Source organism: Salmo salar, chromosome 20 (genome assembly GCF_965601325.2).
Source record: "Salmo salar chromosome 20, fSalSal1, whole genome shotgun sequence".
Classification (NCBI taxonomy): domain Eukaryota; kingdom Metazoa; phylum Chordata; class Actinopteri; order Salmoniformes; family Salmonidae; genus Salmo; species Salmo salar.
Window position 1 is genome coordinate 58,825,597 of NC_138310.1, and position 26,074 is coordinate 58,851,670.

Sequence of the window (26,074 nt, forward strand, 5' to 3'; positions counted from 1 at the left end):
TCCAGGTGGGAAAGGGCAGTATGGAGTGCAATAGAGATTGCATCATCTGTGGATCTGTTGCGGCGGTATGCAAATTGGAGTGGGTTTAGAGTTCCTGGGATAATGGTGTTGATGTGAGCCATGACCTGCCTTTCAAAGCACTTCATGACTACAGACTTGAGTGCCACGGGTCAGTAGTCATTTAGGCAGGTTACCTTGGTGTTCTTGGGCACAGGGACCATTGTGGTCTGCTTGAAACATTTTGGTATTACCGACTCAGTCAGGGATAGGTTGAAAATGTTAGTGAAGACACTTGCCAGTTGGTCAGCGCATGCTCGGAGTACACGTCATGGTAATCCATCTGCGTCCTTGTGAATGTTGACCTGTTTAAAGATCTTACATCGGTTACAGAGAGAATTATTTCACCAGAACAGTTGGTGCCCTCATGCATGTTTCAGTGTTGCTTGCCTCGAAGCGAGCATAGAAGTAAATTAGCTCATCTGGTAGGCTTGCGTCACTGGGCAGCTTGCAGCTGCGCTTCCCATTGTAGTCCGTAATAGTTTGGGTATACTTGTAATCAGTAAGGACTGGGGAGTTTTTCAGGATAAAACAGAAAGAATGGAGCTAAACACTGGCAGAATCCTAGAGGAAAACCTGGTTCAGTCTGCTTTCCACCAGACACTGGGTGATATTGTCCTGCTGAAAGGGGAATTCAACATAAAACAAGTCCAAATCTACACTGGAGTTACTTACCAAGAAGACAGTGAATGTTGCCGAGTGGCTGAGTTATACTTTTGACATAAATCGACTTGAAAATGTATGGCAAGACCTGAAAATGTTTGTCTAGCAATGATCAACTACCAATTTGACAGAGTTGAAGAATTGTGAAAACAATAAAATGGGCAATTGTTGCACAATCCAGGTGTGAAAAACTCTGAGAAGTACCCAAAAAGACACACAGCTGTAATTGCTGTCAATGTGCTTCTACAAAGTAATGAATCAGGATTGTGAATACTTACGTAAATTACATACTTCTGCATTTAATTTCCAATAAATACGCAAAAATGTCTAAAAACATGTTTTCACTTTGTCATATTGCGTTTAGATGGGTGAGAGAAAAAAAATCTATGTAATCAATTTTGAATTCAGGCTGTAACAACAATAATGTGGAATAAGTCAAGGAGTATGAACACTTTCTGAAAGCACCATCTGTCAAGCCACCCTGAGGAGAAGCAGCTGAGGAGTGGGCTTTGGCACTTTCTCTCCCTCTTTCTCTCCGGCCATTACTACGTCTGATGAAGATAAAGATATATTTCAACAGCTGAATAAGCAGCACGGCCGGAGCCCGAGCCCACTGTAAACAACCGTGAACAGCAAAGTCAGAAATACTTTGCAAGCAGCAATTTAGGGCTCCTAGAAAAACAAGTGTAGGAATGAGCAAACCAATGTGAGCAAACATCACAATAGTAATGGGCTCCTTCCTTATAGGAGTCCAGGAGAAATGCATGTCTGCCCCTAGCCTACCCCACTCATGTACACAAAACAAACTCATGCATACACTTACGAGCAAGCACACACCCACCCTTGGACCACAGCTATTTATACAGGCTTCATTTCCCCTAGCTCTCACTAGCAAAAACACCACAGCTATTTCAACAAACTCTCTGCTCTGTCCCTAAACAAACTATAGCCATCATTTGTGAATTTCTCAGACAACAGTGTTTGAGCATGCAGAAATTAGTGCAATCAATCCAAAACAAAGAATTACGGTCACGGTACAACATGGATCTCAAGACTGAAGCATCCAACTAACAGTGAAGTCAGCACTACACATTATAGCCTATTCATTCTTTTGTAGGCAATGGTACATATTTTCCCTCTAATGGTTAAATTCAGGATTAAGGTATAAACTGTTGCTAGATTAGTGGCAAATGTCTGCCCACAGAGGTGTGGCTGTGACCTTTAACCCATGGCTGCCCTGCCCTCTGACCTGCTTCGTTGTAGACGGCTGACAGCTTGTCCAGCATGTCCCTGTCCAGAGCCAGGATCTGCTGCTCCAGAATGGAGGAATAGGACAGACCACCGCTGCTCTCGTTCTTCTCCTTCTCCTTCTCCCGGTCGTAGCTCAGGAGCTGCTGACGCAACGCCTCCGACAGATGGGCCTTGGCAAAGTCAGCCGCCGCCTGGGAGAAGGAGGAGGGAGAGAGAGCTACAGTGAGCTGGCTATACTGAAGTCAGAGTTATACATGGTGTAAACTGTAAGAAATTGTAAACCAAGTGATGTTCACAGCTCTGCCCTGCCACACAGCATCAAACTTGTGTGTGATCCCGCACTGTAGTCACACACACACACACACACACACACGGGGGAGAAGACAGGCTACAGTAGCGGTGACCTAGCTGTCCTCAGTTCCTTGCTGAAACCCAGATAAAGCAGGAGATAAATAGCCAGAGGTAAGGAGGAGGAGAATCTGCACCACTAGCTAAACACGCTTCCCCTCCCGCCGCCATGCTGTGGAATACAGCTGAGCAAGAGAAACTCTATCCTCGGCCATTAATTTCAGCCAGGCGATAACGGCACACCCTTTGACGGACAGATATGCAACGCTTCACGACAAAAAGAACGGCTTGTTTTTCTCCGCCTTTCCTGAATCATGGCCAGAGATTCAAGCCAAGCCAAGCTGAGCCAAAACCAAAAGAGAAAGATATTAGTGTAAGCTAATTAGGCATTTTTGACTAACAGGGGGCTTTGCGCTTATACGCAAGGTCAGGGGCCCCAGACAGAGCATGATCTTCTGCCTTATCATTCAGAAACTTTTTCTGCCTAACATTTCAACTCGCTTCACTTTCTCTCCGACTCTCCCTGACAATCTTTCTCTGGCTCTCTCGCTCTGTGACGGTCCCTTGCTCTCTGTATCCGACCCCTTCCCCTCTGTCTGCTGTTCCCACAACCCCTCTGTGCTCGCTTTGGGAGCGAGGCCTACGGGTGGAATATCCGTCTAGGCCTCTTTCTCTGGCCTTTCTCTCTGAGCTGCGTGGGGACATATCTCAGACATTCCTTCCCTCCTGTGGTTACCATAGTGACCGCAGGGATCATAAGGAGGTCAGAGGTCTTTTGTCTGGAGGAACTACATGGGACAGTAATGACCACATTAAGAGCTGTTTTAGTACACTGTTATTGTGAATTACAAGGCCTGTCTGGGTTAACAACGGCGATTTATCCTTTCAGACATCCCAAGAGCAGATGTGTGTGTGTTTATATATGTGAGGGAACACACAGCCATTAAGCCTGGATAAGCAAAGAAAACACAGGGATAAGTCTTAGTTATCCTGTTAAGTAACAGGGTGGATGATCGGACACCTGTAAAGAGCTCAGTCCTGCTCTACTCTGACCTGTCCTACTCCCACAGCCTGCTGACCCGTCCAAGTCCCACTGACTGCACACTGATCAACTGTGATCAGCAACACCAAACTCAACTAATTCAGACCTACTGGGATTCCAACATGTCTACTATTACCCAGATATTATCAGTCGCCTGAGAAAAAGTATGGGGTGATGGGGAAACAGATGAAACAGCAGCAGTCATGGTTTACACACAGAGAGAGAGAGACACACAGAGAGAGGGGATGGTAGAAGTGTGTGGGACTTATCTGGGCTGTGTCATTTGCTGTGTCGTGATGGGGAGAGGAATGGAGGACTGGGGAGAGAAGAATAAAAGGGTGACTGAAGTATGGAGAGAGGGATGATGGAGAGAGAGTGTGTGTGTGTGTGTGTGTGTGTGAGTGAGAGAGAGAGATAAGCGTTCCCAGAGCGGTGTTATCTGCTGTGTGTGCACGGGCGACTCTAGCAGCCGACAGTTCTGCTGCTGCAGGGACATCTTAATCATCACAGCGGCTAACTAGTGTGTGTGCTGGGGGGGGGGGGGGGGGGGGGGGGGGGTGTTCAATAGCCACAAACGACATCCTTCTAACACACCGTCCACTGGCAGTTGGGTTTCAGACTTTATGTATTCTCAATTATGCTTAACAATATTTTGTACCTAACATAAAACGTCAGCACCAGTTAGAAAGAGCCTTTTCTTATCACTCATCTTTAGAAAACGTACACTAAAAACCATTGACACAATGGAAAAATCTCATGATTTATTATTGAAATAGCATGGGCGACTGAGAAACTAAATTGGTACAATTGAAGGCCAAGTGGCAAACTATAATGCAGCATGCGGGTCGGGGCAGATGAGATGTAGCCATTGTTTGTGTGTGTCTGTAAGTTGTTGTTCGTATGTATACATTTGTTTTTGAAATGGAGAAAAGGAAAAAGTAAATGTTATTTTAAAAAAAACAACAGAAAAGCCCCCCATGGACAGCAGTCGCAGAAGGCTCTTAATAACAGCCTACCTAATGAGCAGAATTACCATGTAGTGGGAGTTGGCCTTGCGGCAACGCTTCACCAAGAGAACGAAGCAGCAGATCCCGTCACAGGAGAGGCATCTGTCAGCAGAGCGACGGAAAGGCAGCAAATATGCTCTCCTGATGAGATACTTTGTGCGCTTACTCTATTGAGATGCACACCATCCACACAATAGAGTTTTCCCAGTGTTCTTCAGCAGCGAGTGAGGAATGTCACAGCTTTGCTCTACCAGCAGATTCCCCCTCCTTACACACACCCCTAGCTCCCCTTATATAAACCACCCACCCTGAAGACCCTCCCCCCCAACTGAACACTTTCCAAATCCCCTCCCACACCATATACCTCGCCCAACCCAAACGAATAACCCCTCCACCCTCATCCAATGATAACAGCCAGATCTCTTTACCATAGACATCCATCAGACAGTGAGGTTATTAGATCCAGGGAGAGTTATGTACTGTAGGTCTCATTAGGCTGACTGTGGGAGGGAGAGGGGACTGAACAGGTTCTCTACTGCCAGGTTTAGTGATGGTTTAGTGATGGGGAAGGGTCTGTCTGATTTTAACTGCTGTCTCTCCAACAGAAAGTGTGTGTGCGTGTGTGTGTGAGGGGGGGGGGGGGAGAGTTAACTAGCATACCTGAAGTTCATCATTAAAATACACCCCCCCCCCTCAAACGGAGAACGAGAGGAGTAGAAAGCGAGAAGAGGGCAGTGGACTAGCTTTACTGAAGTACATCATTAAAATATATTCTCCATTTGTACAGAGAGACACAGAGTGACAGAGATACAGAGAGAGAGAGAGAGCGCTGACAGAGGATAGAACGCTACAGAGGAAGAGTGTGTCCATTTTTGACTGAACACGGAGATGTGGGGCTACTCGTCTCAGCTCACCTCTAAGCTACCCAGTGCCACTGTTGTCCAACATGAAGGAGTGGAACACAGAAAGGCAGCTGTACTTTGTTGTAAACTACTGTCAAACTCGGCAAAACAACAAGTGATTATTCTTTATTTTTATTTTATTTCTCACCTTGAATCATCGATTTTGGATGGAAACATCTTGGCTGGAAAAGCAATGATGTTTAACCGCAAAAGGCCCATGTCTGCAACCGCTCCTCACGTACATTTATCTGGCACCATGACAGAATGTACTGCAGCTCTATAGGTTGGTTTGCTGCAGAGGTGTAGCGTAGCCTACTGTAACTATATCCTTACAGTGACATTGCAGAGGTCTGTCCTTAGCAGTTGAGAGTGCTAGCCTAGCGGTGAAAACTAATTTCATTAGGCTAGCATCATGTTTGCGCTATGTGTCAAAGCTCTGTCAAGTACAGGTCTTAAGTGAGTGAGATTGCATATATAAGAAAGAGAGTGGGGGGGGGGGGGGGGGGTCATTGTGCCAAATATAAACTCAGCAAAAAAAGAAAACGTCCCTTTTTCAGGACCCTGTCTATCAAAGATAATCCGTAAAAATCCAAATAACTTCACAGATCTTCATTGTAAAGGGTTTAAACACTGTTTCCTCATGCGCTTGTTCAATGAACCATAAACAATTAATTAACCTGCACCTGTGGAACAGTCGTTAAGACACTAACAGCTTACAGACGGTAGGCAATCAAGGTCACAGTTATGAAAACATAGGACACTAAAGAGGACTTTCCACTGACTCTGAAAAACACCAAAAGAAAGATGCCCAGGGTCCCTGCTCATCTGCGTGAATGTGCCTTTGGCATGCTGCAAGGAGTCATGAGGACTGTAGATGTGGCCAGGGCAATAAATTGCAATGTCCGTACTGTGAGACGCCCAAGACAGTGCTACAGGGAGAGAGGACGGACAGCTGATCGTCCTCGCAGTGGCAGACCACGTGAAACAACACCTGCATAGGATCGGTACATCCGAACATCACACCTGCGGGACAGGTACAGGATGGCCACAACAACTGCCCGAGTTACACCAGGAACGCACAATCCCTCCGTCAGTGCTCAGACTGTTCGCAATAGGTTGAGAGAGGCTTTACTGAGGGATTGTAGGCCTGTTGTAAGGCAGGTCCTCACCAGACATCACCGGCAACAACGTCACTTATGGGCACAAAGCCACCGTCGCTGGACCAGACAGGACTGGCAAAGTGTGCTCTTCACTGACGAGTCACGGTTTTGTCTCACCAGGGGTGATGGTTGGATTTGCATTTATCGTCGAAGGAATGAGCGTTACACTGAGGCCTGTACTCTGGAGCGGGATCGATTTGGAGGTGGAGGGTCCGTCATGGTCTGGGGCGGTGTGTCACAGAATCATCAGACTGAGCTTGTTGTCATTGCAGGCAATCTCAACACTCTGCGTTACAGGGAAGACATCCTCCTCCCTCATGTGGTACCCTTCCTGCAGACTCATCCTGACATGACCCTCCAGCATGACAATGCCACCAGCCATACTGCTCATTCTGTACGTGATTGCAAGACAGGAATGTCAGTGTTCTGCCATGGCCAGGGAAGAGCCCGGATCTCAATCCCATTGAGCACGTCTGGGACCTGTTGGATTGGAGGGTGAGGGCTAGGGCCATTCCCCCCAGAAATGTCCGGGAACTTGCAGGTGCCTTGGTGGAAGAGTGGGGTAACATGTCACAGCAAGAACTTTCAAATCTGGTGCAGTCCATGCGGAGGAGATGCACTGCAGTACTTAATGCAGCTGGTGGCCACACCAGATACTGACTGTTACTTTTGACCCCCCTTTGTTCAGGGACACATTATTCAATTTCTGTTAGTCACATGTCTGTGGAACTTGTTCAGCTTATGTCTCAGTTGTTGAATCTTATGTTCATACAAATATTTACACACGTTAAGTTCGCTGAAAATAAATGCAGTTGACAGTGAGAGGACGTTTCTTTTTTTGCTGAGTTTAGAATCCATTTAAAACCAATATCCGTGGCAATGTAATAAGTGCCCTACACTTCCCCCCCTTTTCTTCCCTGCACCCTTAAGAAGGGCATGAGCATGAACCCCATGCAGGAGTTTACTGGTCCACACACACAGCTACAGCTTCCAAAGAATAAAATTAAAGTGCATTGCCTGAAAGTTCCCAACACATCGTCACAGAAAACTGCTGACCACCTGCGATAGCTTATCTATAAAAGCATGTGCTGCTGTTTGAAGTTTTAAAATCAGGGTGGAACTGTTCTGTTGACTTTGAAAAGGTACTGTTCACCCTCACTGCAAGTACCCCCGTAAAGAGACTGACCCCAGATAAGCCACAGACTGAACCTTAACCACAACATGTCGGTCAGGGCAGTCATGGTGCAGTGCTTAGCCAGTGAACCACAGCAGCTGTGGTTCTAGAAGCAATCCCAGCTCCAGTGTCTGTTAGTCATTAGGTGTTGATCAGCTGCAACAGCTGGCTATGTCTGACCTTCTGAGAATAATTCTCCTCATTCCGGGTCTTTGATCCAGACCGACTGCTGACGGAGCCAGGGAACAAGGCCTCAGGCCTGGGTGCTTCTACACGACTAATACTAGACCCATCTGTCAGTAGGACCTGGGGATTACCACTAACCTCTGATCTCTCCTTTGTGATTAACACCACCAATGTGTGTGTGTGTGTGTGTGTGTGTGTGTGTGTGTGAGTGAGTGAGTGATATGTGTGTGTATATTGTGCATGCGTGTCCCTAAAGGGGAATCCACACTCAGTTGTTAAAATTAGGGTTGTTAGAGATTGATGTCTCTGCCTGTCAAAGCCTCGGTCCTAACTGAAACACGCCCCTTTAGGGTTTACGCTCAGTTGCCGTTTGTGTTGTAAAAATGAGGTGGAATGCCCCTTTAATATAAGAGCGAAGTGGGAAAGGAGGTGAGGGAGGAGACGGGTGAGAGTAGAGAGCTGAGGAGGGTGAGGGGGTGAAAGGAAGGTGAGGGAGGAGACGGGTGAGAGTAGAGAGCTGAGGAGGGTGAGGGGGTGAAAGGAAGGTGAGGGAGGAGACGGGTGAGAGTAGAGAGCTGAGGAGGGTGAGGGGGTGAAAGGAGGCGAGGGAGGAGACGGGTGAGAGTAGAGAGCTGAGGAGGGTGAGGGGGTGAAAGGAAGGTGAGGGAGGAGACGGGTGAGAGTAGAGAGCTGAGGAGGGTGAGGGGGTGAAAGGAAGGTGAGGGAGGAGACGGGTGAGAGTAGAGAGCTGAGGAGGGTGAGGGGGTGAAAGGAAGGTGAGGGAGGAGACGGGTGAGAGTAGAGAGCTGAGGAGGGTGAGGGGGTGAAAGGAAGGTGAGGGGCAGAGTGAGAAGAGCCAGAGATGGAAGGTATTCAAACTGGGAGCACTCCTGGCAGGTGCTGATAAGACAGACACACAGCCCATTCCACCCCAGCCAGTCTATTCAAATGTAATGTTCATATTTCACAAAAGGAGGACTGAGGATGTGGTAGCCTACACTGTGCTCGGTGACAGAGTGGACTGGGGGTGTGAAATGCTGTAAAGTTCAAAGTGAATGGAGGTTTGAGATGTAAAAACGCTGGCCAGTGATAGTGGAGGTGAATAACATCAACAGAAGAAGCTTACTGAATGAAGCCCACAGATGAAATGCTATTTATTCTGTGTGTGTGTGTGTGTGTGTGTGTGTGTGTGTGTGTGTGGTGTGTGTGTGTGTGTGTTGAAGTGAATTAAAGCCTCGGTATTGACTGTTTTGGAAGATTTGGCAAGGTGCGAGGACGGTGTTGACACACACGTACAAACGTCAAAGCAACCCCTTCGATTGGCTGTTCTTTCCCCCCTTGCCAGCTGTGTGTAATTCCATGTCCTTTCGGCACAATTAAGCTCTATGACATGCAAAAGCCCGCCTCCCAGGGGCACAGGTGGTTGGCTCTTTTAAATGCCAATAAACAGTATTTAATAGCCAAGGTGACCGTCGCCACCTTGAAAATCATGACATTCAGGGGAGTCAACTTCTCTAAAAACAGACACACACATCCATTCTTCATAAGAGATGGGAATTCTGACAGGAATGCACACGCACCCTTACTCATAAAGATAGGAAAATGTTCATTGAGAAGTGATTCACAATCAGTGAAAGGAAGCAGCCATCTGTCAGTATGACCCCATCCACACACACACACACACACACACACACACACACACCCCTTCAGAATGATCAGTGTATGTCCCTGTGGAGGACAGAGGAGGCCATTACAGAAGGTGAGGCACATTAAAGAAACTAGACAACTGAAGGAAATTGTCTTTGTAGACTGATTATATTAGGATTAAGACTTGAAACAAGACTCACTCAAGAGTGCTGAAATACATTCACACTGCACCATGTCTGCCATGCTTTCCAGTGTGTGTGAGCGTGAGTTAAAGCTTGTAATGTACAGAGGTGTGCTGACATCCAGACATTACAGCAAGGATGTAAACAAGATTCACACCCCCATCTTTCAAAGTCACACACACACACACACCAAAATGCCAAGCGTGGCACCTGTTTTATAGAATGCCTGTCGTTAGGCATTGCAGGCCTGTAATTTCTGAGATCTATATGGTGTTGGGTACTGCAGTGTGTGTGTGTGTGTGTGTGTGTGTGTGTGTGTGTGTGCGCGCGCGCGCGCGAGACACACTGTGGTTAAGGGATCGGGTAAAACCAGCCATTACACTCATATGGGCGCTCACCACCTCAATGCTATGGCTCTGGGGGTAGTAATTAGAATATTCCTATTGACATTAAATCAACACTGGCCATAAAAACACTTTAGTTGTGCACTCCGCTGAGGAGAGGAGGTAGGGAGAGAGGGAGGGAGGGAACAACCTCATGAAAGAGAGATGGGGCGGAAGAGAGAGCGAGCAAGACATGGGGGGGGGATAGAGAGAATCAGAGCCTGAGACAATGAGAGAATGTGAGCTGGATGCTTATATACACTGGGTTATGTAGGAAATAGATTTAATTTAAGAACAGATGTAAAATAATGTTATGACTACTTCCTTTTAGAACACAGATGGGTTCATCACCCAACAACACACCCTTGGGCTAAGAACAACACTGTACAATATCACCCAACAGTGCAGTGCACTACTAGGCTTACCATACCAGTAATCTTGATACCATCCTGCCATTACCCCTCACAGCCATTGTACTCCTGGTATAAAAAAACCTGCTCCTCCTCACAAACAAACACACACTTGCAATCATGCAGGTAAGCATAGCTCCATGAAAAACCTGCTTACTCAATAAACCCCCAGCTTCTGTCCCTGCCTGCACCCTAAAGACAATACCTGGCCTATAAAACAGAGGTTTGCAACAGAGAGAGGCTTGAGAAAAAGGAGAGAGGTTTGTGACAGAGAGGATTGAGAAAGAGGTTTGTGACAGAGAGGATTGAGAAAGAGAGGTTTGCGAAAGAGGATAGATGGATGAGATTCTCAAAGTATACCGTAGATGTCTCCTCTCCACAGGCCTGCCCTCCATTATAAATTCACTTGTCCTCTCGCCCCTTACCTGACCCCCAATCTATTTTTATACACACACACTTCTGTGGCAGGTGTGTGCGCGCGCCCGTGTGTGTGGAAAAGCGAGAATGCTGACATTTACTTCCCTCTACTCTCCATTTGGCTCTCTGCACTCCATATTTAAGAAGTAGGAGAAGGAAAATCATTGACGTTCCCTGAAACACATTTGGTGGATGCCTCCATGGAATGGCAAAGGGGTGAGTCAGACAGTATCTCCTTATCTGTTCCCATGCCCTAAGCCAGGTAGGACCTGTATGTGCTGTGGGTTACTGGGTAGTAGTAACCCAACCCTGGGCCACAGTAAAGCCCACTGACCTCCCTCACACTGGTGAATGTGTGATGACATAGCCCACAAATGATGTACCGGATGAAAGTGAAACATATCAACATGATTGGGATTCCTTTTCCTGGAGCACACAGAGCCATAAGGAGAATAAAGGAAGGAAAATGTCAGCAAACAGTGACAGTCTCTCTCTCACACACACCAGTGGAATTTGAGAGTGGTTCATCATCTCATTGGTATTCCTGCGATCAGTGGCCTGTGTTCTCTGGCACACACTGATATGATGCAAGATGCCTGAATATTCATATTCCAGGCTGGCTGGCTGGCTGGCTGCGCACGCGACAAACATGTTCCTACTTCCTGCTAGACAGCGGAATGAGTCCTGAGAGGAGCCCCAGTGAGATGATTCAACAGTAGCAGGGGAGACAGGGTCAGGTCCAGAGGAAACCCCAATCAACTGGGAGATGACTGGCTGATAAACTACCTGTTCACCCACTGATTCACTGTCTCTCTCACACACAGAGAAAAATAATTGTCCAAAGGGCTGTCAGTTATAAATAGCCCTCTCAAGCCACTGATAAATCATTTCATGTTTGATTAATCTGGCCTGATCTCCTGTTTGATTAATCAACCTTCTTTATGGTCTGTCTGACAGCCTGAGATGCTTCGCTGAGGCGGCTAAAAACTGACCTTGCACTTCATCAGTAGCCTACCCTTACATGCTCCGTCTCAGATGCTGGATAAACCAATCAGCAGAAGCTAATCAGTAACAGCATTGAATGTCTGATTCAATTCTGTCTGAAAGAACAAACACGAACAAACAAAATTATGGGCAGACAAATACACACCATCGACAAGACAACAGGATTTGTTGGCCATAAACGAGCATAGACACTCACACACATCATGAACTACATTTAGACATAATACCAGTCAAAAGTTCGGACACCTAATCAATCAAGGGTTTCTTTATTTTTACTATTTTCTACGTTGTAGAATAATAGTGAAAACATCAAAACTATGAAATAACATACGGAATCATGTAGTAAACAAAAAAAGTGTGTTAAATCAGATACAAAATACATTTTATATTTCAGATTCTTCAAAGTAGCCACCCTTGACAGCTATGCACACTCTTGGAATTCTCTCAACCAGCTTCACCTGGAATACTTTTCCAACAGTATTGAAGGAGATCCCACATATGCTGAGCACTTGTTGGCTGCTTTTCCTTCACTCTGCGGTCCAACTCATCCCAAACCATCTGAATTGGGTTGAGGTCAGTTGATTGTGGAGCCCTGGTCATCTGATGCAGCACTCCATCACTCTCCTTCTTGGTCAAATAGCCCTTATACAGCCTGGAGGTGTGTTGGGTCATTGTCTCATTGAAAAACAAATGATAGTCCCACTAAGCGCAAACCAGCTGGGATGGCGTATCAGTGCAGAATGCTGCAGTAGCCATGCTGGTTAAGTGCGCCTTGAATTCTAAATAAATCACCGACAGTGTCACCAGCAAAGCACCCCCACACCACCTCCTCCAGGCTTCACGGTGGGAACAACACATGCGGAGATCATCCGTTCACCTACTATGCGTCTCACAAAGACACGGCGGTTGGAACCAAAAATCTCAAATTTGGACTCAGACCAAAAGGACAGATTTTCACCGGTCTAATGTCCATTGCTCGTGTTTCTGGGCCCAACCAAGTCTCTTATTATTGGTGTCCTTTAGTAGTGGTTTCTTTGTAGCAATTCGACCATGAAGACCTGATTGACTCAGTCTCCTCTGAACAGTTGATGTTGAGATGTGTCTGTTACTTGAACTCTGAAGCATTTATTTGGGCTGCAATTTCTGAGGCTGGTAACTCTAATGAACTTATCCTCTGCAGCAGAGGTAACTCTGGGTTTTCCTTTCCTGTGGCAGTCCTCATGAGAGCCAGTTTCATCATAGCGCTTGATGGTTTTTGCAACTGCACTTGAAGAAACATACAAAGTTCTTGAAATTTTCCGGATTGACTGACCTTTGTGTGTTAAAGTAAAGATTGACTGTCGTTTCTCTTTGCTTATTTGAGCGGTTCTTGCCATAATATGGACTTGGTCTTTTACCAAATAGGGCCATCTTCTGTATACCACCGCTACCTTATCACAACACAACTGATTGGCGCAAACACATTAAAGAAGAAAAGACATTTCACATCTTAATAAGGCACAACTGTTAATTGAAATGCATTCCAGGTGACTACCTGGTTGAGAGAATTCCAAGTGTGCAAAGCTGTCAAGGCAAAGAGTGACTACTTTGAAGAATCTCAAATATATTTGTATTTGTTTAACACTTTGATTACTACATGATTCCATGTCTGTTTTTTTCATAGTTTTGACATCTTCACTATTATTCTACAATGTAGAAAATAGTAAAAAGAAAAGAAATCCTGGAATGAGTAGGTGTGTCCAAACTTTTGACTGGTACTGTATCTTGTGTGTGTGTGTGAGAGAGAGTCACAAAACATCAACCAAGCCTTATTCACCTCAGTTGTTCCACATCGTAGACTGGCTGGAGCTCCTGAGCTCTGGTGTGTGTCTGTCTAATGGGGGACCACATATCTTAGTTTCTACTCTGAGAGTCACTGCATCCAGGCTGGGGAAGGGTTTACCTGCAGTAGGGGTGGCAGGGGACGGGTTAAGCCCTCTCCCAGAGGAGCTAAGGGCCCCCGCTGCTCTGAACTCATCATCTCCCTTCTACCACTACGCTTTTCTTGCCTCATCACACAGCAAACGCCCGTACCGCACACACATGCTCATTGACACAGCTCTCAGACACACACAGAATCCAACGCAATCACCCAGATGCACACAGACAATCCCACAGCTCTTTTGATCAGAAATATCAATTTGCACATTTCTCCACTTCACTGCATGTCCACACTGCGACATCACACCACCTCACTCTTCCTCTCGGTCTGTTTGTCTCTCTCCATCTCGTTCCCTCTCCAGCCCCTGATAAAAAGGATAATATGCATCACTAATAATGCAGGCCTGTTTCTCTCTCTTGCTCTCCTTTGAGAAGCCAACTGGAGGACACCTGAAAGAGAAAGTGAGCCCCCAAAATCACAACAGAGGGATATTAGAAGAGTGATTTGGACTGTAAAAAATGTTTATGGAAAGGATTAAAGATTTAACCATGAAATCATTCCCTCAGTTGTCAGCCTGTGGAGGCTGCTTAGGGGAGGATGGCTCATAATGGCTGGAACGACACAAATGGAATGGAAACCATGTGTTTGATGGTGTTGATACCTTTCCACCAATTTCGCTCCACACATTACCACGTACCTGTCCTCCCCAAATAAGGTGCCACCAACCTCCTGTGTTGTCAGCTGTGTAGTTTGAGAGAAGAAAGCCGAGTTTACACCTGCCATCAGGCTAATGAAAGCAGGGCCTGTACCAGGAGGGAGAGAGGAGAAAAGGAAGGAGTTGTTTGCCTTCTGAGTCAAACACACTGCTTCACTGTTCCTGAGTCTTTACTCCTCCGCTACTCTTCCTGTCGGATGTGGAAGCAGTCCCAGAGATCTGAGTAGGATGAAGTGGTCCCTAGACGCTGGTCTAAAGTCAGTGTTGTTCCGCCAACCGTCCATTCATAGGCTCTCATCTCCAATCAGCTGGCCCGCACCAGACACCAGCACCACATCCTGATGGTATCTTAGATCACATTCAACACTGTATTTGGGTACAGCTAAGACTGGTTATTAGAGAACAGGTAGGACTTGTCACACATTAGGGTTTGAAAAATCCAGGAACTTTCAGTAAATTCTCTGGTTTTCCAGAAATCCTGGATTTCCTGCTTATTCACTCCTGATTCCGGGTATCTTCCAACCAGAAATTCTGGAAAACCTGGGAATTCATTGAAAGTTCCCAGAATTTTGCAACCCTAGTCACACAAAAGCAAATGAACACACACTTTTCCATATATATGCTGCATGTTGAACAGGCACCCCCAAAATAAGGGCACATATGAGAGAGAGAGAGAGAGAGAGAGAAAGAGGGGTACTATTAAAGAGAAAGTGAGGGAGAAAGAGAGTAAGCATCATCCTGTAGTGCAGATGGGTCTCACACTGAGGCAAGCCTGGTTTCCGTGGTGATTCGTTTTCCTGGGATGCACATTATGAGTAAATTGATGGCTTTTCATTTCAATAATACCTTACCCCACCCACCCTAAAAACAAAGTCACGTCTTCCCTCAAAATAACCTTTCTTCCGCCTCTCTTTGTACCAATATTACTAGTCCGTCTTCCTCGCAACGTCTTCACCCCCCCATTCCTCCCCCTCTCTGGAGACGGATGCAGCATTTATCACATTAATTAGAAACTGGCTCCTCTCACCGAGCGCTGACAGAAGACAACAAGTACTTCATCAGAGACGTACAGTTCTGCTGCTGCTACTCCTATACGACACAATGTTAACCTGTTCCCTCTCATCAGCCCACTGTGGCAAAGACTGTTAACCCCTGACCTGTCCCGCTTACAATCAGACTGGGTCCTTCTGATATTGATCACTGCACTGTATTCCCTATTCATCAATAAGCAGGAAAAACACATTGATCATGGCAGCAGCCCAGGTGAGCGTCACGCTACACAGAGCTCAACCATTAGCTGATAAACATTCAGATGCAAGGCCCCATGAAAATCAATATTCATCCACAGGCCTCCAGCCGCTGCGCCTGTTAGGGGACTGTACTACTATATGCTTAATTTTAGAGTTATTCTGGTTGTTCTACAAAACGGTGGGCTATATTTTTTGATTTTTAATACATTGTAAGGCTGCATGGTGCGACTAATGATGACTTCAAAAAAGTTCTGCTTTGTTTTTGGGCAGGCTGTACACACGTCATCAATCTCTCATTCACAATTTGAGAAACACTTGATAATGCTTCGAGTTTCCCGGCGGCATCCCCTTTGTGGTCATAATGCACCCTAAAAAACCCATGCCTTTTGAAACCCTTCTCCCTAAATGCTGATCAGAACATTTCGTTTAACATGTTGATAAACTATTAGGCTATTTCTTCACATAATAAGCACAGAAATGGGCACACGGCAGTATGCTTTAAGCGCGAATGTTCCATTCGTGGAAAAACACCATTCTCAAAAAGTGACCACAAATTCGATTGTGTGCAATGCTTATTATAAAAAAGGTGCATTTCTATGGTGAAAATTATCTCTCCAAACTCACACGCTGCATACAGTATTGTATGCCAGTTAGGCTCCACACCCGCAGTAAAGCAGATTAATGTACTTCAATTTACAAAGTTATTTGGCCACTTTAGTTGTGACACAAAGGCTTATGGGCTAGGTTACGAGGTGTGCGACTATGATTCCAAAAAGTCACACAAAAAAAGGCTTGTTTCTTGCCTTAAGCTGGGCATCACCCATAAGACTATTCTTGATTTAATCTTGTCATTATATATATATTAAATAATGTGTGAAATTTGTTTGGGATTTAGAATGGACCATTATCATGCACCTCTCGAAACAGGAAAATCACCTCATCTCTGCACTTAAATAGCGAATGGAGGACGCTTTTCCTGTGGTCCATTTTCATGCCAGCCAGTTAGGCTATACTACTGTTGTAAAGATAAGCAATGTGCTTAATATGTGCTTAATATGAGGAAAGTTGAGATATAAATATAGTAGGCCTAGCCTATAGAAAGCTGATGGGATCCTCTTTTTAAGAGGCCATCACTCTGTTGTTTTCTCATCGCAATTACATAGCCTATAGAAATGTTACGCAACATGAGCTCATGAAGTGTTTGATTAGATTTTCAAATACATTTGCATTGATTTCAGAGTGATTAGAGGGACAATAGAGTGCTGAGTACCAGGCAGATAGCATGTTTGGTAAGATACTAATGATCATCAGCAGCATCAGAGCTTGGAGAAGCCTAATTACCGTGAATAAATGGTCACGTGGAATTTGACTGCCTTCATGACATGACCACTGGTGTGGCGGTAATACGGTCACCAACAGCCCTAACCGTAGGTGTGAATGATGTATGGCCATGAGAGACAGAATGAGTGAATGTGTCTGTATGAAAGTGCCAGTGAAAAAGGATCAACATCATATAGAAAGTGAATGTGGGTGTTTGTGATGCATGGGCAAGAGAGAGGCCACAACACATGTATAAGAACAGTGTGTGTGTGTGTGTGTGTGTGTGTGTGTGTGTGTGTGTGTGTGTGTGTGTGTGTGTGTCCGCATTGGATATAGTCAGGAAAGAGAACACAGCCAAACGCCAACAGTGCAGCCCAGTGTCCTCCACAGATCAATCCAACAGAGACTGCATTTTGGCTCAAATCCATACCATAAGTCTTATTCAGAAGCCTCCAAGCGGTAGCCTTAACAAAGCCTGAGGTAGGCACAATCCAAATATTACTGAGCAGCACTAACCTACAAAATCACATCAACATTCCAATCAAACGGCCATTTTATTTACTATTAAATATTAGGGAAACTGCCCAGGCGGCGGGGCGGCGGCCCAGGCGGCGGGGCGGCGGCCCAGGCGGCGGGGCGGCGGCCCAGGCGGCGGGGCGGCGGCCCAGGCGGCGGCCGGCGGCGGCCAGTAGAGATGAGTCAGGACTTCCAGGCTAGCTTCACTGAGGCATGGACGCACAGCAATTACAGCCACCAGCAGAGTCCTGGCATTGCCACCACACACACGCTCATCTGTACATGCACACCAGCAGATGTGGAAACGCTCATCCGCAGACATAATACAGCAAGTGAAGAAGGAAACGAGTTATCGGTGAAGATAATATACACCAACTGAAAATCCATGCATAAATGTGTGCGTTTCTGTGATGTGATGCCCATTCGCAAGCGTGTTTTCAGGAGAAGATAAGGGCAGCAGACAGGCAGAATCTGTGTGTGTAAACAGACTCCCCCTCAGGGTTGTAGGCAGCAGACTCTTTAATATTGCAGAGCAGTGATAAATAAATTAGACAGACTGCAGGGAGATAAGGTGACTCTGCAGATGGAGTTTCTCTGTCTCTCTTCTCTCCTTTCACTACAGGGGTTAGAAAACAAACACTTCAGCCCCAGTATGCAGATGTGCCTTGACACAAAAAGCGAAAAGAAAACGAATTAGCAAACAAACATGAATTTCCTCTCCTCCCCCGTGGAGAGCAGAACAGAACATGGATGTAGATGTGAAACGCTAAGCCTCAGATGAACAGCTGCAGTGCCATTTACACACACCTGTCGGCCAGGCAGCCAATCAGTGAGGAGAGACCAATTGGAGTGGGACGATGTGGATATAAAAAAGGTCCGATTTATTGTCCCAGAAGTTGCAACTTCTAAGCAGAACGAGGCAAATAACAGGCCGCTGGGTGTCAGAGTACAGGAGGAGACCTGTGTCCTTCACCCTGTTTACTTCCTGTCACACTGCACAGGCAGGCAGGAGGCTCAGCTTGCACTTACCCTGGCATTGCTCTCATAGAGACACTCAAGGTGAACGAAAGTTAGATTTTTGGAGGGAGGGAGACGTGGAACAGAAGATAGTGTGGGGTATGGCGAAGGAGAGTAAGAGCAAAAAGTCAAAATAGACAGGAACAAGAAGGAGAGAATATAAAGACAAAGAAAAGAAAGAGCAGGAGAGAGAGAATGCCATGTTCATATTGTCTCAGACTAGAGAGACGAGCAGTCGTCCATCTGTCTGACAGTTGAAATGACTCATGATCAAAGTGAAAAGCATCAGTACCACTTCTCTCACACACCTCTCTCACTAAAAGACAAACACACAGAAAATGTTTCGCTGCCACGCCTCACTAGATGTTGTGAGTCCCCCCCCCCCCCCCCCCCCATGTAGCCTAGTCCGTGTCCCTGGGCTGCTAAGCCTTTATGGAGGTAGGAATGTTCCCCTTCACACTCAAGCAGGAGATCAAAGACTAGACTAGCACCTGACAGGCTGCATGTTCCACTGACACTCGCTCTTTACATCTGCTTTGATGCTGCTAATGCAGCTTTCTGCATGCTACACACAGCACATAAATACACCCTGCAGACAGGATACACCTGCAGCCATGCATCTTCTCATCCAGATATATGAACATAGACAGAGCTCAGTCTCTTCCTCTCTACCCACTCACCCCTTTTTTTATCTTACATAATCTTCCTTCCTCTCTCACTTCTTTCCTCTCTTCCATCTCTACCCTCCACTAAAAACGGTTTAAAGCTGAATTCCCTCCACTCCCTTATCCCCTACATCTTCATTTCTCTTCTACTCATCCCCTTCTCCTGTGAAAGGTGGGAGGCTGCTAAGAGCAGCCATAAACTTATAGCCACTTTCCAATCAATCACATTTTGTCCTCCATTATCCCTTCTCCACATTCCTGTCCATCCTTCACCCGCTCCCTTGCCCCTCCTGTGGATGGTGTACGCCTGCTAAGAGCAGCTCTAAAACCTTGCTGACAGCTCTGCCGCTGGCTAAACTCATACAGCTGAGCCACAGGGCAATGCACAGCCTCCTATAACCACCGGCCTTCCCTGTAGGAGAGATGTAGAGAACTGAGGAAGAGCAGAGCCAACAGTGAGATGGAGAGATAGTCAGAAAGATGAAGAGGAGAGAGAGAGAGAGAGAGAGAGAGACAGACAGACAGAGACCGGTGGAGGAAGGCGCTATAGGAGGATGGGTTCATTGTAATGGCTGGAATTTAATAAATGGAACAGAGTCAAACATGTGGTTTCCATATGTTTGATACTGTTCCACTGATTCCATCCCAGCCATTACAATGAGCCCATCCTCCTATAGCACCTTCCACCAGCCTCCACTGAGAGACAGATATAGACAGGGGGGGGGGGCTTCTAAACATATTTTCCAACCTCTCTGGGATTAGTGTAGTTCTAATCTGCCCTGCAGTCTTCTCTCCTCCCTTCAGCCATGGGTTTAGAGAGACAGTCACAAGTCAGGAGGAAAGCAGATTTCCCTGGGCCTTTAGCCGTTACCATTAGCCCCCGTCACTATACGCCATCCCCTACTTCACTAATCAATTTAGTAGCTCGGCCCTGAACCCCAGCCCATCACTCATAATCCATCACCCTCAGCTCCACACTCCACCTAGTTTTCCGGTCTCCACATAGGAAATATCCAGGGAAATTCCAAGAAAAAAAAGTATATTACCTTATAATATAATGAGTTCCTCTCTGGCAGATGCTCATATGAGGTGACCTACAGTGAGTAAAATAGCCTATGGGAGACTCAGAAGTATGTATGAGGATCCAAGCCAACTCAGCCAAGCCATAACTTCATCATGGTTATTCTCTAAACTCCTAGTCTGGTCTAACTAAGAGGGAGTTTCAACTCAGGCCTCAGTGCACTAGTGGTCACATACACCACAAACTCTCTCTCTCTCACACACACACACACACACACACACACACACACACACACACACACACACACACACACACACACGATGAATGAAAAAGCCTCAGTACGGGTCATAAATCTCAGAGGGCCGTATTCAGAAGTGCATGGCAGAGTGCCAACAGGTCTACCAGTATGGGCCACACCCCTTCCTTAACCCTAAAATGAATACAACAACTCCTCCCACTAGGAGTTTACGCACTCATATGACAGATAAGAAAAGAACATTGAGCATTCATGTGTTTGAGAAGCCCGGCGTCTGTGCTAAGGAGAGTTCAGGTCCATGCTGTAGTAGATAGGAACCATCTGCTCACGTCAGCAACACATGTGTTCTGCATTCCTCCTGTCTGACCAGCCAACACACATGCCCTGCAGACAGTCTCCTGTGTTATAGCTCACACACAAACCATAGCGTACAGAGTGAATTCACACACAGCCCCCCAAAAAGAACACACCTGCCCCATCAGTGCCAGCCCTCTGTTCACCAGCTCACCCAAAGAGGAGTCAAATAGAAGTGACAGCTGGGACGTAGACCAGTGAGCATTGCATCTCACACACAGCAGTTCTTCCCCGGTGTCAACATTCCTCTGCCTGCTCTCCCCACTGCCAAAACAGCACCAATCATAGAGACATCCATTTCCACTGCCTAAAACACACACACCTTTTTCTGTTTGTAAAGGCAGCTGACGTCAGTCCACTCAGTAGGAGCCAAGACTAGAGTCACCATTACCCCTAGAGACATGGTCATTTAGCCCTGTTCATTCATTCATAACCGATTCACACAGAGAGAAAGAACAGGGTAAACAGAGCACAACACCTCCCCTTTCCTTCCAAAACCCCACAGGGAGACGAGGACAAATAGATGTGGGGGTTCCAGCCCACCATTCAAAGAGGTAAAAAGCAGAGACGTGGCAACACAGAATATACCCCCTGGCCTCTATAGAACCTCGTCAGAGGCCATGGGGAGGACTACAGGAGTGTGTGTGTGTATTCTACATCTCCCTCCTCAGCCCATTCAGCCAGCCTCGTGCACAGCACCACAGAGAGACAACAGCCAGCATAAGAGATGCTGTGGTCTCAACTTTTAGAAATCTGGAGAACCTTACTTGAACCCCTAACCACACGCAGTAGGCCAGCTCCTCTAGGCCAGGAAGGGGGGGGTACGGCAGTGGAGTGGCGTATTTTTAGATAGTGGACTTTTAGCAGAAGAAGCGCCTGGCTGGCAGAGGGAGTGTTGAATTATTGAACGCTCGGAGGGACGTCATGTTGGGAGCTCTGCTGGGGCCTTATTGGGGGCTCCTCGTGCACCACACACACAAACCAATCGAAGCTAGAGAATTTCAAGACTAGAGGGGGTAGGGGACAAGCACTTGTTTAATGGAAAAGAATGTTGGTGGGAAAAACAGAACATTACACTCAATGTGAGTTTACTACTGCAAGAAATACAATTACTCGTGGCGGAAAATACTTAAGATGGCAACCGGGGGAATTGTGACACTTGGATTCTGTGTAAGTGTTTCACTCGTCGGGTTCCGCTCCTCAAACATTGCGTGAGAGTCTTCTGGGGCCAGTTGCACCATTCTGGTCTTCACTCTACACCCGATCTAGGCTTGAAGACCAACCTTTTTCACGCCCAGCTGGTGCAGAATGACTAAAAAAGGTCAGAAAACTGTAGAAAAGCTCCCAGCCCATCTCTTCCCGGGCGTTTTTCCTACACAACGTTACCTTTCCTAGGTCACTGGTCTTTCCACATCAAGGCAGGGCTGAAAAATGTTGAGCATCTGCTTTTACCAAAAGCAATAAAAGTGGGTCTGGGAATCTGCCTCCAGAATGAAGTGATGCAGAGTGGAACAACCATGAGAGGAGCACTGGTTTCTTTTTGGTCTGCCAGTATTGGTGTATTTGTTGTTTTATTATTATTCTCATCGATTCCATTATTTTATGGCTCCTGGAGGAATACATGTATTTTTTACTTCGGAGGCCTGATGCTTGCGGGGGACATTTGGCAGAAAATTACATCGTCTGGAACAGGTGTGTGAAGCCTAGATATCATGAAATTCCACTGCTTAACATGCCATCGCTGCTGATTGTTTACTTCCTCTAATGTCCTCTGGAAATCCATTACTTTAGAGTTGCATTTTACACACAAAAACATGAGGGAACACACACACGTGTACACACACACACACTAAGCAATCCTCTAGAATGCCAACACTGCAATTAGTCATGCCGCTTCTTTCATCTCCAGTGTGAGTGGGCTCAAGAGGGACCCAGGCTGCTGAATATCTAAACCAGACTACAAACCACACACACACACCTGGAGCCTGACAGATATGCAAACGCCGCCGCAGACAAAGCTGTCCAGAATCATACATTTCCATACAGTAAGATGCAGACGAACACATTCCCGCAGACCAGCCAACTGAGCCCACCAACACTCCATAACAGCTGAAGAGGGTTCATTCCCATGGAGAGGGAACCGTGAGCCTGATGCAGAGAGACACACTGGAGCCATTCTGCACCAGGGCTACAGCATAGATGAAATGAGGAAAAATGGCAGTATGGAGATGGGAATGAAAGGAGTTCAATTGAAAGCGCCTCAGAGTGCTCCAGTAATCAGACTGCAGTTACACTGAGCTGTAATCACACTGACAACCTGAGTGGATGAAAGAGAGATGAGGGAGAGAGGAGGACGAAAGCAGGTCAGCTATAATATTCAAGGGTTCAGAAAACTGCAGGCAAGGGGCTTCCCTCTGCAAGACTCTCTCACGCACGCACTCGACTCACACACCACGTCTCTTTTTCTCTTGCACACACTCTGTCCCACCCCAGGATTAAAATGCAGATGGTGCCCTTTCCACTAACAGAGGCCTTTATTGTTAGTGTGAAGGGAAGGTGAACTCCGCTGAGGGCCAAGGTAAGCAAGAAAGGGAACAAGTGAGTAAAAAAAAGAGGAGCCCCACTAAAAAGGTCAGCCTTGTGTGCTTTCCTCTCATCCCTCTTAACACAATACTTCTCTCCATCTTCTCCTGTTCAGAAACTGCCTACGCACACGCACCACTCTCCTCTAAGCTGCACTTGAAGGCAGCAAAGCGAGGGGGGAGGGAGAAGAAACATCAGCACAAAAGGAAAAAGATGACTTCATTATCTGAACTCCCTTTCTCCATTAAGCCATTCAGAGAAAAGATAACATGTTAGGAGAGTTAAGAGGGGAGTTCAAAATGTCACTTGTATTCTATTGTGGACATTATTGTGTGGAGCTAGTAGTAGGTGTATTCTTCAGCCAGACTATCACCCACGTAGAGAGAGCATCTCTCCCTACAAAATATCAACAAGAGATGAACGTTAGTCCGGTTGTTTACATGGAGTCAGAACAAACAGCCTGGAATGGATATATTACTTACAAAGACACCATGAATCACTACATTCATTCTTAACACCTTACAAGGTATGCATTTAGTTTGTGTGTTTCCAGCTTGCTATTCTTCTCTGAGAGGCGATGTATCATTCTGGGGCTAAATCGATTCCTCCTCCAGCCCTTGGCTACACTGCATCGCACTGCTCACGCACCGCCCCTGGGACAGGAATACATAAAACAATCACATACTGTAGCAGAAGCGCCATTTGAAAAGCTGGTGTCTGAAATCAGTTTCACACTTCAATAAAGCGTGTAGGAATAAAAACACACCAATAACAAAAAGCCCCTCGCCTACATGAGCAAATCTGAAGTGAACACCCTCTCCCACACAGCTGAGGAAGGCTTTTATAGCCTATATTACCATCCTCTATAAGGAATCCTGGGAAGGAGAAATTAAGGAGCAAACTCAAATATGCTGCAGGGAAAACCAGACAAATGACCAGTTTTGGTCAAAGGGAGGCAGTGAGCTGCAGCACTAGAACCCACAGTTCTACCCTGAAAAAGAATGGCCATCTCCATCGCTGTCTATTTCTAGAATATTAACTTACAGCCTGGATCAAGCTAGATATTCAACTTCTGTATTAGACATACTAGATCAGGCCTGAACAGTAGAGCTCCTTATAAAAACACTGGCAGCCCGTAGACTGGGTCTGGGAGAGAGGCAGTGTGAGGGGGGGCATTGAGTCTCTTCACGTAGCTCCATGGTGTCAGTCAATACTGGGCTGTCAGGCCCGTGTGGCCACAGCTGCAGCCCACGGAGACAAGGTCGCTGTTCAGGCAGGCCTGGCCATCATGACCAATCAGTGTTGTTACCCTGACAACTATGGAAATAACCTCCGGCCACACCCCAACATCACATTAACAAAACACACGCATTCTCTTCTGGTCAGGTTGAGGAGTAACAAGACCAGAATCCCACTTTCTCTCTCGTGCAGGGAGTATGATCATTACACTGACTGACTGCATATCCACCCAACCTCTCTCTCACACAGCGCCAGACGGATGGACGCTTTGCCCCTCTACAGAGACATCTGCTTGATGAGAGTAGGAAGTGTATTTCTGTCAGACAAGCTGTTCGATCTGTGCCACTGAATGCTTGTCATGGAGTGAAAAACCTACAGCTGCCAGGGCTTTGTCTGTGACCAGTGAATGACCAGAACATTGAGAGTGTGACAGGTGCATGGGCATCGGGTGACTTACCGTATTCAGACCAGAATATGACCAATATCAGAAAGCATCTCTCACTGGGGTTGGAAATGATCAGCTCGCATGTCACATCCATCTTCAATCAACCTACACATTTGAATGAGTTTAATCCTATTATCCCCCAAGCCTGCTATAATCGGTTTAGAGACTTTATCTGCAGCATACCACACAATCGTGTTATGTCTATAAGTCTTTTAAACTTGTAAGACCATGAATGACTATTTTTGGCACAACTTCACAAAGTCAAATACTAAAGTGCCTTCCGCATGTCCCTGTGGAGAGGGATTAATATGTTTTGCTGCATAGCAAGTGCATGTGCACGTGTTGACCAACCCAAAAAAGTATGGTCTGTCAACAAATGAATGATAACAGACCATTTATCTTACCTCTCCCCCATGGCCATCGAAAATCCCAAATATAGACGGGTGACTCCTGTTCACGATGTCAGTGAGGACCTCGAAGCGGTCTTCCATGTGATCTCTCCGGCCTTGGATGGAGTACACCGCCACATTGTTACTCTTGAACTCCCAGGTTTTGGAGAACTCTGCGTCCAGAACATCGAGACCCCCGAATTTGTCATTCTGCATAATCTCCGCCACTTTCCCCTTGACCATTTTGACAGCATCCCGGCTGGACTTGACGATGGTTTTCACCTCGTCAGTGTGGAAGAAGTAACTCCACAGAGCCAGGCTTATGCATAGGAGGAACAAGGTCTCTGGTCTGAGCAGAAAATAACGCATGATCCGACCCAAAAGAGACAACAGTGTCATCGTATCCTCTATCATTTATACAAACAACAAATCACGGCAGGTTGTTTTTGTTTATCCGCAACTTTCAGTCCATTATTACCGATGCGAGAATAAATAATCAGCGAAACCAAGTTACCCAAACGTAGCCTACAGTACAGCGTAAAAGGCTGA

At 46.3% G+C, this 26,074-nt stretch overlaps 1 protein-coding gene across 1 annotated transcript in view; it reads right to left on the reverse strand.

Annotated features, from left to right (window-relative positions):
* LOC106580962 (protein phosphatase 1L) overlaps positions 1 to 26,054 on the reverse strand; it is a 40,816-nt gene extending 14,762 nt beyond the window's left edge. The window contains exons 1-2 of the mRNA XM_014162560.3: positions 25,541 to 26,054; positions 1,970 to 2,162 (exon numbers count right to left, since the gene is read on the reverse strand). Of these exons, the coding sequence (XP_014018035.1) occupies positions 1,970 to 2,162; positions 25,541 to 25,939 (592 nt within the window). The 5' untranslated portion in view covers positions 25,940 to 26,054. The remainder of the gene's footprint in view (positions 1 to 1,969; positions 2,163 to 25,540) is intronic.
* Between the last annotated feature and the right edge of the window lie 20 nt (positions 26,055 to 26,074).